Source organism: Calonectris borealis, chromosome 25 (assembly GCF_964195595.1).
Source record: "Calonectris borealis chromosome 25, bCalBor7.hap1.2, whole genome shotgun sequence".
NCBI classification, from domain to species: domain Eukaryota; kingdom Metazoa; phylum Chordata; class Aves; order Procellariiformes; family Procellariidae; genus Calonectris; species Calonectris borealis.
Window position 1 is genome coordinate 3392016 of NC_134336.1, and position 12427 is coordinate 3404442.

Consider the following 12427-nt stretch of genomic DNA (forward strand, 5'->3'; position numbering starts at 1 on the left):
GGATGCCCTGGGGACGGGGACAAGGGCGGCTGTGGGGTACTTGGGTGTCCACATTTTTGGGGCTGCGACACCCTGAGTCCTGGTGTTGGGGAGGTGCCCGGGCTCATGCGGGGCTGGCCGCGCTGGTGGCCCCAAGCACACGGGCTGGAGCACCCGGCTGAGCCCAGCACCCCAAGCCCTAACATGAGCCCAGGCTCAACTGGGACGTTGGCCCTGGGATTGCGGAGGGGGTACCAGGCTGCCCGGGGCGGGGGGACACCGGCTCTGCAGAGAGCACTGGCTCTGCGGCAGCCCTTTGCTCCCCGCTCCTGCAGCAGCATCACCCCAGCTCCCGGCCCCGGGTTCCCCTGGGGTGCAGAGCTGCCAGGGCCTCACCCCTTCCTAAAAACCTCGTTATCCAGCGACGCTGCTGAATGCAAAGGGCTGCAGCTTCCCCCAGCGGCTACGGGCTGCACCAGCACGCCTTGGGGGGCTGTGCCCAACGGGGGGACCCCACAGCCACAGCCCTGGCTGCTGCAGCTGCACCAGCCCCCCCAGACTGCTGGGAGCCATGGGGAGTGGGAGTCACCGTCACTCGCCCTGGCTTCCCAACAGCCCTCGTCCTGCTACGCTGCCAGATCGTCCGGCTGCGACACCGGGGGTGCTCGGGGTGTTGGCAGCTCGGCCAGCCCCTCCGTGCCCCCCACGCTCCTCGCCCATGAGTGTCCCCACAACACAGTCCTGGGCAGGACCTGTCACCCCGGGTGGGGTCAGCTGGGCAGGGCTGGGGACGGGGATGGACACTGTCCCCTCGGGACAGTACACAGCGCTCACGGCCAGTGCAACCCCACTGGTTGCCCCATTTTCCAGTGGCGCACTGGGCAGCAGCCACATGGCCTGAGCATGGGACTGGTGGGCCATGGGCACGCGCTGGGACATCAGGATGGGCTCCGGGTGGCTTCTCCCTTGGCACAGCCCCTCTGCGGGTGGCACATCCACAGGCACACGTGCCCAGGGGGAACCTGGTGCCAGCCCCGCTGTGGGCAGCGCTTGGGGTTGAGCTGTGGTTTACAGAGAGTTTTGGAGCAAAACGGGGATTTCTCACTCGCTTGCTCATTTCTTCTGCTGCTCCCTCCCTTCGAGCCACGTACCCTCGCCAGCAGCCTCAGACTTTTGCTCGCGATCCCGGAGCAGGTCCCTTCCCTGCCCGCTGTGCCCCAGGGCCAAGGGTTGGTGCCGGGTGCCCTGGCTGGCATTGAGGTGCTGTAGGGTGGGCACCCATGCCATGCTTTGCTGCGCAGAAATGCCCTTGTAAAGGAGTGAGGAGCTGCTGTCACCCATGCTGTGTCCCTGGGGGGGACCTCTGGGTGCTGCTGGGTGAGCCAGACCTGGGGTGACCACAACATGGGGGGTCCCTCCTGATGTCCCTGCTGTGATGCCCAGCACTGGCCTGGGAAAAGGGGGTGCAGGGTGGAAAAGCAGAAATACTCCAATTTTGGGGTTCCCCACCTGCTTCTACCTCCCCAAACAGAGCATCACCCCTGTGGGAACAGCTCTGCGCCAGCACGAGCCACCCAAACCCCTCCTGGCCCCGGTCCGGGGAAAGCTGAGGGATGGTGGATGGTGCCACCTTGCCAGAACCGGGCTCCCGGGCACGCGTCTGGTTTGGCCCCGTGGCAGCGGCACCGGGTGGGTTGGGTGGCTGAGCCCCTCCTCGGAGAGGGGGCCGGGGGGAAGCGCTGCCGTCCATGGGCTGGGGCAGGAGCAAAGGAAAATTTGGAGCCTCCCTCCCCCTGCTCAGAGCGGGCTGCGGGCGCTTGGGCTGCCGGGGCTGAGCCAGGGTGGCTCTGCCGGGGAGGGGGGCACAGGGACCTGCTTAGTGTCACCGCGTCCCCCAAAACCAGGGAGCAGCACCCCAGTGGGACCCAGAGCCCTCCCCCGGGCAGGCCAGAGAGGTTTGCCAGTCGGCACGCAGGGGGTTAAGCATCCCCGTCTTCCTCGCACTTGAGACGTCACCGTCACCAGTGGCGTGGGGGGGGCCGGGGGGCTATGGTGGTCTTTGTGGTGCATTCGGCAGCTGGCGCAGGGCGGCTCACGCACGCGGCGGGCGGCTCTTCCCCGACACCCCGCGCTCCGGCAGCATCCGCAGACAACCGGCAGCGGCCACCGCCTGCCCGCGCCTCGAGCTCCCCACCGCCACGGTGAGCATGGCCGCCACGGGGGACGGGGACAGGGATGCCACCAGGCCTGAGAGCAGGGTGGGGGGCTGTGGCAGGCGCTGGCTGTCTCCCCCAGGGACCCAAACCGGTAGTGGCCCCTCGCAGGGGCCCCTCTCTCCCTTTGCACCCCCAGTCCAGTGCAACCAATGCTTGCTGGGTGTCCCCAGGACTGGGGGTGATGGAGTGGGTGCAGCCCCCCCCCGGGATGCTGCAGCCCCGCGGTGGCCCTGGGCGGGTGCGGGTGCACGGCTGGGTGCTCGCCCGCGCCGGCTGGGTGCTGTGGCTCCGCTCCCCGGCAGCCCTGCGGTAAATCCTGCCGCTTGCCTGCAGCTGCAGCAAGGCAGAGGGGAGCCCTCCAGCCCCCCACCGGCCCCACTCGGGGGGGCTTAGCCCCGTGGGGGGACTCGCATCTCCCTTGAGCCAGGAAGGTCCCCACACTGGGGGGTGACAGCCCCGGGAAGCCCCAACCCCACCCTGGGCAGGGCTGGGGGTGCCCTGGCTCATCCTGGGGCAGGATCTGGCCCCAGCACCCAGGTTCCCAGGATAAGGTGCCCCCCCACGAAAAATCCTCCAGGCACCGCGTGTCCGACCCTGCAACGGCTGCGGCGATGCCGGCGCGGCCATGGGCGGGGGGCAGCGGCAGGAGGGGCTCGGTGGCAGCGGTGGGCACCGGGCCCAGCACCCAGCAGGCACCCAGTGGGCAGGGGGGGCCGTGGGGTGCAGAGCCGAGCCAAGGGGAAGGGGCACCCAGCCCCGGCCGGGGTTGCGGCGCTGCACCAGGCTGCGGTGCCCACAGCGATGCTGTGCCGGCGGCAAAGGGGCACAGCCCCAAAACGGCCCCCGGTGACACGGGGATGGCCTGATCCGGGGACACTGCTGCCTCTTCGGCGGGGCCAGCCTGGGCACCGCCGGCTGCGGGGGAGCGCTGCTCCTGGGTGCAGGATTTGGCCCTGCCTGGAGCAGGAGGGGGGTTTCACCCCATCGGCTGGGATGTCCCCATGGAGGTGACACCCGCCGTGGGGTCCCCGTGGGGCAGGATGCTCGGGGGGAGCGGGGAGAGGCGGCGGAGCAGGGAGAGGAGCAGGTGCCGGAGCAGGGCTGGGGCACGGGGAGGCCACCGCAGGGAGGGACAAAACCCGGGGCCACCTCGGGTGTGGCTGGGGGGGGACCCTGCTGCCTCCAGCCCCGCGTCCCTCGCGGGCAGCCCTCCTCCAGCAGCGCACCCCTCTGCGAGATCGGTCCTGGGATGGGGCGTCTTTCCTGGGAGATTTGGGGTACGCGGTTCCCCCGGTTTGGTGTCGTGGCGATGGGCAGCCCACGATGGAGGGAGCCCCTTGCCCTCCTCAGGAACCACCCGGGGGGGGGACGTGCTGTGGCTCCCAGGGCCAAGGGCCACCACGGGGTGTAGGCACCTGGGCCAAGGAAACGGTGCAAATCAGGCGCTGAACCCCAAGCAGAGCCGCCCCGCCAGGCTGGGGGGGCTGCAGCGATCCCCATCCTCCCACCCAGTCCCTGTGCCATGGCTCAGGCCTCGTGCCAGGGCATCCCCACGCCGGGGACCACCGGGACACGTCTGTGCCCCCTCCCTGGGCACAGGCAGAGTTCAGCAGTGACAAATCCCAACCCCAAGCCGCCCGTCAAGGACAACCGCGGCGCAGGCACGAGGACACCCACGCTCCGATCGCAGCATTTATGCAAATGCCCAAGCGGAGCAGGTGCAAGTCTCCCACCCAGCCGGCTGCCCGGGGCACCCCAGGGCCCCCCCAGTAGCACCCCATGGGGTCCAGCACCCCTCCAAAACACCCCAGCACCCAGCGGGACGACCCCGGGGTCACTGCACCAGGGCAGCCCTGGGCATCGTTATGCCCCACCGCAGGGTACAAGCACCCACCACATGTGGGGAAACTGAGGCAGGTGTGTGCAGTGGGGAACCTGGGGGCCCTGGTTCCCCCAAAGCAGCTTGCGTTTTGGCATGGGGCTGGTGCATCCCATGGAGCCCCAGTGTAAAGCCACTGCTTACCGGGCTCCGGAGGAGGAGGAGGAAGGCAGAGCCATCACTACTGATGCCAAGGGGCTGCGCTGGGGCTGAGCGGGGAGCACTGGGCTGGGGGGCAGCAGCCCCATCCCAGGCACGAGGCCGCCCCATCCCTCCCTGCCGCTGCTGCCTCCCCCAGCTCTTCCTCTCCCCTCCCCAGCCACATTAATTAAACCCAAGCGCTTAATTACAACCTGCTGAATCCCGCGGCTGCTTCCCAGAGCCCGCTAACACCATGGGGGCAACCCCGACCCCCCCACATCCCCATAGGAAACGTGGGGGATAGGGGAACCAGGGGAGCAGCCCGGTGCCTGCGGGATTTGGGTTGTGGCTCAGCAGCAGCATAAAGGGATCTTCACGCAACACACGGAAAAGAGCAAACCCAGCCAGCGGCACCGGGAAAGTCCTCCTCTCCAAGGAGGATGGGGACAGATGGCTTGGCCCCCGGGGTTGTCCCCGAGCTGGCAGGTCCCCAGGGGGGTGCATAGAGAAGGGGCGAGCTCCCGGCGACACCGGCTGCTTGCAATGAAAAAATTAATTGAGGCAAATAAGGTGAAGGCCGGCGGTGGCGGCTGCGGGACTGTGAGCTAGGGCGAGGGGAGCCAGCGTCCCACCGCGCTTCCCCGCCTGGTCGCCCACTGGGGGGTCCCCGGGGTGGGGAGGTGCCCGGCGGGGTGGCCTGACCCTCTCGCCCGCCTGCCCGCAGGTCCCCGCCGGCCCATGAAGTGATTCAGGCGGGTGGCACAGCCCTTGCTCCTGCCGTAGCTGCCGCCGCCGCACCGGGCACCGAGGTAAGGACCCGGGGCCGTGGCCGTGGGGTGGGTGGGATGCTCTGGCACGGGCAGCAGACCCTCAAACTGGGTCTGTGGGGCAGAAATCCCAATTTCATGGGATCGTCCAGGGGGGATGCCCAGCCCCGCCACCCAGGGGAATTGGCACGACCCCACGGGGGTCGCCTGGGGCAGCCCCCGTCCCCCGGCGAGGGGGGGTGGCTGGGGCAGGGGAAGCGGGGCGCCTCGGGGGAGGCGGTGCGGCCAGGGGCGCCCACAGGAAGCGCGACGCTCGCAAACCCGCACCCCGCTTCCCTCCCTCCCCGCCTCGGCAAACGGCAGCGGCAGAAGTGCCGTGGAGAGCCGCCACGTTTCGGCGGACGCTCACAGCCGTGTGCCCCGGCCGGGAGGGTGCGGGCTGGGGACAGCGGGACCGTGGGGTGCGGAGCCCAGCGGGACGGGCGCAGGTAGGTGCCGTGGCAGCGGCGGCGGTGGGGGCTCTGGCGTGCCGGGGTGGCCGGCCGGCGGCACCGGTGCTGTTCCACTCTGTTCTGTTTCTCTCGCTCAGGTCTGCTGGCCATGGGCAACCTGATAAAGGTATTGGGCAAAGATTTAGAAAACTGTCCTCATTTTTTCCTGGATTTTGAAAGTAAGTCCCGTGAGCAGGGTGGGTGCGGGGAGGGGGCCGGGGCTGTCACCGCGGCTGCTCTCTGGAATATGGGGACAGGCACGGTGTCCCCGAGCAGCCCCGTGTCCCCAGGAGCCTCGGGGCAGCCCTGGACGCGTCCCACAAAGGGCTGAGTGGGGCCGGGGAGCGGGACCCCGAGAGATGCCCCCTCCCCGAGAGCGCGGGGAGATGTCCCCGGCCGCGTGGCGGGAACGCAGGATACATCCCAGCAGCAGGACCTGGCCCATGAGGACCTAAGCACGTGCCCGCTGTCGTTAGAGTCGATGGCACCGGGAGCCATGTGGCATGTCCCCTGCCACCGCCACGGCGGGGACAGCCTGGAGGCCGGGGATGCCAGGGAAGGAGGAGGGAAGGATCCGTGCCACCTGCCCTGCCGGGAGGGGCAGCGCGGTGATCCCCGAGGGACGGGGACTGGGGACCCCGGTCCAGCCTGGGGGACCTGTCCCAGCTTCCCGCTGGCCTGGGCTAACTGGGACAGGAGAGCATGGCTCGCGGACGTCCCAGCCTGGACACGGGGGCGTACAGGAGATGGTGGCCACCACGGCGGGTGCCAGACCCGGCGCAGCCCCGTGGCCCTCCTGGCTCCCTCTCCCCCGCTTCCTCCGGGGCACAGCTCAGAGCAAGAGCGAGGAGGGTAAAAATAGTGCGGCAGCAACCGCTCGCCCCGGCCCCAGCCCCGGCGGGGAGAGGCCGTGCGCAGCTCGCCGCACCGCCGCCGGCACCGGCACAGCCCAAAATAGCCGGGACTGGAGCGTGGGGCTGGGGTCACGCAGCCACCCCACTCCCACGGCGAGGGACCTTCCCAGATCCTCGTGGGTCCTTTGAGGCAGCACAGCCTTCACCCGCCTCCAGCCCCCCCCGTAACCCCCCGGCATGGGGCTGTGGGGGCTCCCCAGGACCCCCCATTTCGGGGCTGGCCCCGCAGCTAGAGGGGGGACACCCGTAGCCAAGACTTCAGGGACTCGCTCACCGCTTCGCCCTCCTCGCCGGAGCCCGGCGGCTCTCTCCTCCCTTCGCTCCTTCCTCTTCATCACCCCATCCGCCAGCGTTCATCACCATCGGGGGGGAAGAGGCTGCAGCCCCGGGGCCGGGAGCAGCCGCGGGGTCACCGCCGGCCGCCCGGGAGTGCCTCGAGCCCCCGGGGAGCCGCGGGGGGAGGACGGGGGCTCCGGCCACTGCCGGCCGCTGCCCGCAGCCCAGCACCTCTTCCCCGAGCACCACCTCACCATCATGCTTTTTTCCTCTTGTTTCTTCTCTTGCAGGTTTCACATGGGGAACCTTCTTAAAGTGTTGACTTATAACGAACTTGACCAAGGCCCTAATTTTTTCCTTGACTTTGAAAGTGAGATGGGATTTTTATTTTCCTTTTTTGTTTTGTACTTATTCTGAGTTCCACATCCACGCCATTTTTGAGTTCTCGTACCCGTCGCCCATCGCATCGCGCCCATCCCAGACGTCCTCCCCCCACCTTTGCCGGCCGGGGGTCTCCCCGGGGAGGGGGGGCCGCGGCCGCCGGGGCAGACCCATGGCCAGGGGCTATCGCTCCGCACCTCTTCCCCAGGGCAGTTTGCAGCCTGTTGGGGCCAGCCCAGGGCTGGGGGCTGCTCGGGGACCCCCGTGAGCAGGACCGTGGTCGCAGGGCAGCCAGGACTCACCCCCACCTGCCCCCCCTCCACAGCGTGGCTCGAGCTCGGGCAAGGAGACGGACCGGGGGGAGAAACCCGCCAGGAAGGGCTGCAGACTGGCGGGAGAGCCGTGGGTTGGGGTGCTGGCACCCCACTCCGGCTCTCGCCGCCCAGGGCCCCGCTCAGAGCCCTCCGGGTTTCTCTCCCCGGGGTGCTGCCCTGCAGATGCGCAGCCGACGGAGGCTGAGACGGCGGTGTGGAACCAGGTGAACGCCGTGCTGGAGGAGGCGCAGGCCGTCCTGGCCGAGCTGCAGTCCTACACTGGCGCTGGGCAGGAGATCCGAGAGGTGGGTGCAACCCCGGCGCCCGCTGCCCACCCACCCACCCACCATGGCCTGGGACAACCGCCGGCACTGTCCCCCCCACAGGCCATCCAAAACCCCGGGGACCTGCGGCTGCAGGAGAGGGCCTGGAGCGCCGTCTGCCCCCTCGTCGCCAAGCTGAAGCGCTTCTACGAGTTCTCCCTGCGGCTGGGTGAGCGCCCCGAGTCCCCGGCCCCCTTCCCCGCATCCCACAATTGCATCCCGCATCCCGATGCGGGAACGGAGCAGGTTGGGGGGAGCCCTGGCCATGGGGTGTCCTCAGGTGCAGATGCCGTGCTGCCCCGTGCCTCAGTTTCCCCAGCCGGGGCTGGGGAGGTGCACAGGAGCAGGAGGGGGACCACCAGTGCTTCGTCCCCAGAGAACGCCCTGCGGAGCCTGCTGGAGGCCCTCACCAGCCCCCCGTACGCCCCGACCCAGCACCTCGAGCGGGAGCAAGCCTTAGCCAAACAGTTTGCCGAGATCCTCCACTTCACCCTCAGCTTCGATGAGCTCAAGGTACCTCCCCACGCCCCCCGGGTGGGACGAGGGCTGGGGGGGGGCCCGTGGGGTCCCCAGACTGGGACCGTGCGAAAGCTGTGAGCCAGCCCAGTCCCTTGGGACCCCTGAGGCTCGCCCCGGGCACACCAAGCCAGCCGTGGCCCCCACCGTGGCCCCTAGCGCGGGACTCCCCTCCGCAGATGACCAACCCCGCCATCCAGAACGACTTCAGCTACTACAGAAGGACCATCAGCAGAAATCGCATTAACAACCTGCAGGTGAGAGGACAATGCCATCCCCCCCAGCCCCGGGATGGCCTCCCCCAGGGGGGTCACAGGACTGGGGATGGCTTGCGGGGGGGGTCAGCCACCCCAACGGCCCCCATCATCCCACCCCACAGCTGGACGCGGAGAGCGAGGTGAACAATGAGATGGCCAACAGGATGTCCCTCTTCTACGCCGAGGCCACCCCCATGCTCAAAACGCTCAGCAATGCCACCACCAAGTTCGTTTCGGAGGTGAGCGAGGCCGGGGGGGTACCCTCAGGGCGGGGGGAAGCCCCCCTCCGGCCCCGGCACCATGCGGGGGTCAGGAGGGCAAAACGGCAGCCAGGACCTGTTGGGTTTCAGAACAAGACCCTCCCCATCGAGGACACGACCGACTGCCTGAGCACCATGGCCTGTGTCTGCAGGGTGATGCTGGAGACCCCGTGAGTACCCCACACGGGGCGGGGGGGCAATCTCGGTGCCTCCCGCCCGGGCTCAGCCGGCCCCTCTCCTGGCACAGGGAGTACCGGAGCCGCTTCACCAACACCGAGACCCTCCTCTTCTGCATGCGGGTGATGGTCGGCGTCATCATCCTCTACGACCACGTCCACCCCGTGGGGGCCTTCGCGAAGACCTCCAAGATCGATGTGAGTGGCCGTGGGGGGTCACAGCCGTCCCGCTCATCCCAATGCAGCTGTGATGCCTGAGGGTCCCTCTCCCTGGATGTCCCCTGCGGGGACATCTCTCTCTGAGCTGGTCCAGAGGGGAACTCATCCCCCCGAGCACCGAGGAGGAGGATGGGGAGGAAGGGGAGCAGCCCCCCACGGCACGTCCAGGCGCTCACTGCCTCTCTCGCTCCCCCCACCAGATGAAAGGCTGCATCAAAGTCTTGAAAGACCAACCCTCAACCAGCACCGAGGGGCTCCTGAACGCACTGAGGTGAGCCGGGCGGCCGGGGGACCCGGGGGGGACCTGGCATCCCCCGCCGGTGCTGTGGGATGGTGGTGGCAGAGCGGGTTGGGGTGTCGCGGGGTGACCGTCCCCTCTCCGTCCAGGTACACCACTCGGCACCTCAACGACGACACCACGTCCAAACAGATCCGGGCCCTGCTGCAGTGAGCGCGGGGCGGCCGCCAGAGCCACCCCAACCTCGCACACGTCACCGTGTCACCTACGCCCATGACCATACCGCTCATTTTGTACAGAGGGAAAAGGGACAAGAAGAAATACACAGAAATTAAAAAAAAAAAAAAAATCAAAATGGCCCAAGGCCACCTCCCCGCCACGCTCCTGCCCCCCCTTCCCACCCCCACCCCCCAAATCAGCACCCAATTATTAGACACAAGGTGTGGGTGGCACCGTGGGGACGCCACACCGGGGGTGCTGGGACCGGGCAGGATGGACCCGGGCAGGGATGTGCCGATGGGGCCGGTGGCAGCGAGCGCCCGCGGCACAGGGGCACCTTGGGGAGGGGGGAAAGGGGCAGGTGTTGCCCCCGTCCCCATCCGCGTCCCCGAGCATCCGGCTGCGGAGGAGGAGGAATAATCATCCCTGCAGATCTGCACTGACTCTGGTGGAAACGGCTCAGTCTCACCTGGTAGATTTTTAATATGAGCAATTAAATCTCCACTCACCTCTTCTTTTCTACATTTTTTTTTTGGGTGTGAAATAAAATGACATTTAATCTGTTCATGGCTGGAGCGGGGCCATCTCTACTGCGCCCCATCCCGCACCACACCGGCTGGAGGCACCCGGATCACCGTGCCCGACCCTCGCGGGCCCTGGGGCCCCGTCCGTGACACCCCAGGGACTGAACCCCCCCAGGGACGACGTCCCCTCTCCGTGACGCCCTAGAGACCCGTCTCCCAGCCACGTCTCAGCCCCACCATGACACCTTCGGTGACCAGGAGCTCCCGGAGGGACTACGGCCCAGGGCTGGCCCCCAGGGTGGCCCCACCATGGTGGGGCTGCCCCCCCGGCTGCCCCCGCGCCAGCCCATCCAGGGCCCCCTCCTGCCCCAGTGCCCCAGCAGCTGCAGACTGGGAGGACTGGGAGGCTGCTGGAGGCCATGGCGGGCTGCCACGGGGCTCGTGCCTTTGCCGGCAGATGGCCCTGTGACACCGTGACAAAGCAGCCCCAGCGGCCCCCCTCCTGCCAGCCCCACCGTGGGGGGACCCCCTCGGCCTCAGCCCCCCACCCACAGACCCCCAAGCTTGGGGAGGCCCCGACGGGCCCCCTGCAGCGCCGGGCCCCATGCCAGCCCTTACCGGGGGCTGCATCACCCCGCCACGGGGACACCCCAGGGCTCCCCCCGCCACGGCCACGCTCCTGGGGCGCGGGGCCAAGTCCCCCGGGGTTTGGTGTCCCGCCAGCCGGACGGAGCTCTCCTTCCCGCGGCCTTTCCCGCCAGCACTGCCGGCCCCTCCTCGTGCCCCGCACGGCCCCCCTGCACTGCCAGGGGACAATGGGCACCCTGTGTGTGACACCAGCACCCTGGAGCCCTCGTGCAGGGTGGCTCCCTGGTGGCATGCCCATGCCTCAGTTTCCCCATCTGTGCAATGGGTGACGACCGCTGCCTCAGGGGTGTGCTGGAAGGTGCATGGGGAGGGTCCCCGCAGCCCCCTGGGCTCTGGACTCCCCCCAATGAATTGCTCAGGGTGTCAACACGGGGAGACCCACCCTGCCCCGCCACAGCCCAGTTCAGCCCCCATGTCCCCAAACCTTCATGGGCACCCACCAGCTCCCCCCAGCCATGGCAGCCCCGGGGGCTCATGGGCAGCACAAGAAGGGGACAAAGAAGGGGGAAGACCTGGCAGCCTCCAGCCCTTCGGATGCCGGCAGTTCCCGGGCCCGGTGCCAGGATCCGGCTGCGCACACCCAGGGTTTGCCGCCAAAGCCGCCGAACTCCCGCGTGGCACGGGACACACGCACTGTTGCACAACCTCGGCCAACAGCTCCTTTTATTTTTAGGCTCTTGCGACACGGCTTCCCCGCAGCCCGCCCGAAATGCCGCCGAGGCACCGGATGGGCCACGGGATCCAAAACGCCCTGCCCTGCTCCCAGCCTCAGCAGCTCTCAGAGCAACTCCACGCACCAGCCGTGCCTCAGTTTCCCCATTAGTTACCTTCACCCACCAGCCCTGCGACGGCAGTGATGCCAGCCAGCCCTGCCAACCCCAAGCAGACCCTGAGGGCTCCCTCTCGCTGAGCCCATCACCCAGGGCTTCGTTAAATCCCCCCGGTGCCCCGCAGCACAATGATCCCACCTGGGAACTGAAGATGAGGCCAGGACACAGCTTGGTTCGGTGGCTACAGCTGCCACGTGTCTGCAGGAGCCACCGTCCCCACGTGACACCGTCCCCCCAGATGGTCCCCAGCCTGTCCAAGGCACTGGAGCAGGATTGTCCCCCGCAGCGTGGGAAGAGCCGGGACAGCGACACCACCCAGGACCTCCAACGGGAGTTAAGGGACAGCCGGACCCTTTAAACCCACCAGCAAACACGGGCACAGACACCAGCTGGTCACCAGTGCTGGGCGAGATGGCAGCTGTGCCACGGTGCCAGCCGGCTCCTGGCGCAGAGCCGCAGCCCGGCCGCCCGTAAGGTCCCTCCCCGGCCCCCGCGGTGCTGCCTCTTCCTTACAAGGGGAGGGCTAAGGCCAAACTCGTGCCACGTCTGTGGCTTCAGCCCCGGCTGTCCCCCCCCCGCGGCACCTTGCCGGGGCAGAGCAGGCGGCACATCCCACCCCAGCGAAGGGCAGCACCGCACAGACGAGAAATTTCCTGCAGGATGAGCAGATCGGAGCATTTTACAGCCAAAACATGGTAAGAAAAGGAAACCAAAAAGTGGAGGAAAGAGAAGCAAGCACAAGTCCTCGAACACCACGGACAGATGTTGGATCTGAGATAGGCAAAGGGGCTTTGGCTGCTTTGAGCTCTGGGGACGGCAGACACAAGAGAGCAGTGGGGCTTGGCCAGCCCAACCTTCC

At 68.1% G+C, this 12427-nt stretch overlaps 1 protein-coding gene across 7 annotated transcripts; it reads left to right on the forward strand.

The window, feature by feature from the left end:
• Positions 1-2010: 2010 nt before the first annotated feature.
• LOC142092995 (CYFIP-related Rac1 interactor A-like) lies at positions 2011-10131 on the forward strand. 7 transcript variants are annotated; one of them, XM_075173850.1, is made up of 13 exons: positions 2011-2180; positions 4940-5024; positions 5572-5652; positions 6954-7033; positions 7542-7663; positions 7745-7850; positions 8058-8194; positions 8377-8454; positions 8577-8693; positions 8805-8884; positions 8962-9088; positions 9310-9380; positions 9497-10131. In XM_075173850.1, exons 4-13 carry the CDS (start codon positions 6961-6963, stop codon positions 9558-9560), a joined length of 975 nt encoding a protein of 324 aa, XP_075029951.1. In that variant the 5' UTR covers positions 2011-2180; positions 4940-5024; positions 5572-5652; positions 6954-6960; the 3' UTR covers positions 9561-10131. The 7 variants fall into 7 exon arrangements, with proteins under 7 accessions (XP_075029951.1, XP_075029952.1, XP_075029954.1 ...); XM_075173851.1 differs by having other exon boundaries at positions 5572-5600; XM_075173853.1 differs by lacking the exon at positions 6954-7033.
• Positions 10132-12427: the final 2296 nt, after the last annotated feature.

Bases quoted from the DNA above. Each gene is read 5' to 3' on its own strand.
- LOC142092995 (XM_075173856.1), top strand. From the start codon at position 6,922: ATGCTTTTTTCCTCTTGTTTCTTCTCTTGCAGGTTTCACATGGGGAAC. The intron at 8,885-8,961 runs GTGAGTACCCCA...CTCCTGGCACAG, and splicing joins AGGGTGATGCTGGAGACCCC to GGAGTACCGGAGCCGCTTCA. The intron at 9,381-9,496 runs GTGAGCCGGGCG...CTCTCCGTCCAG, and splicing joins GGGCTCCTGAACGCACTGAG to GTACACCACTCGGCACCTCA.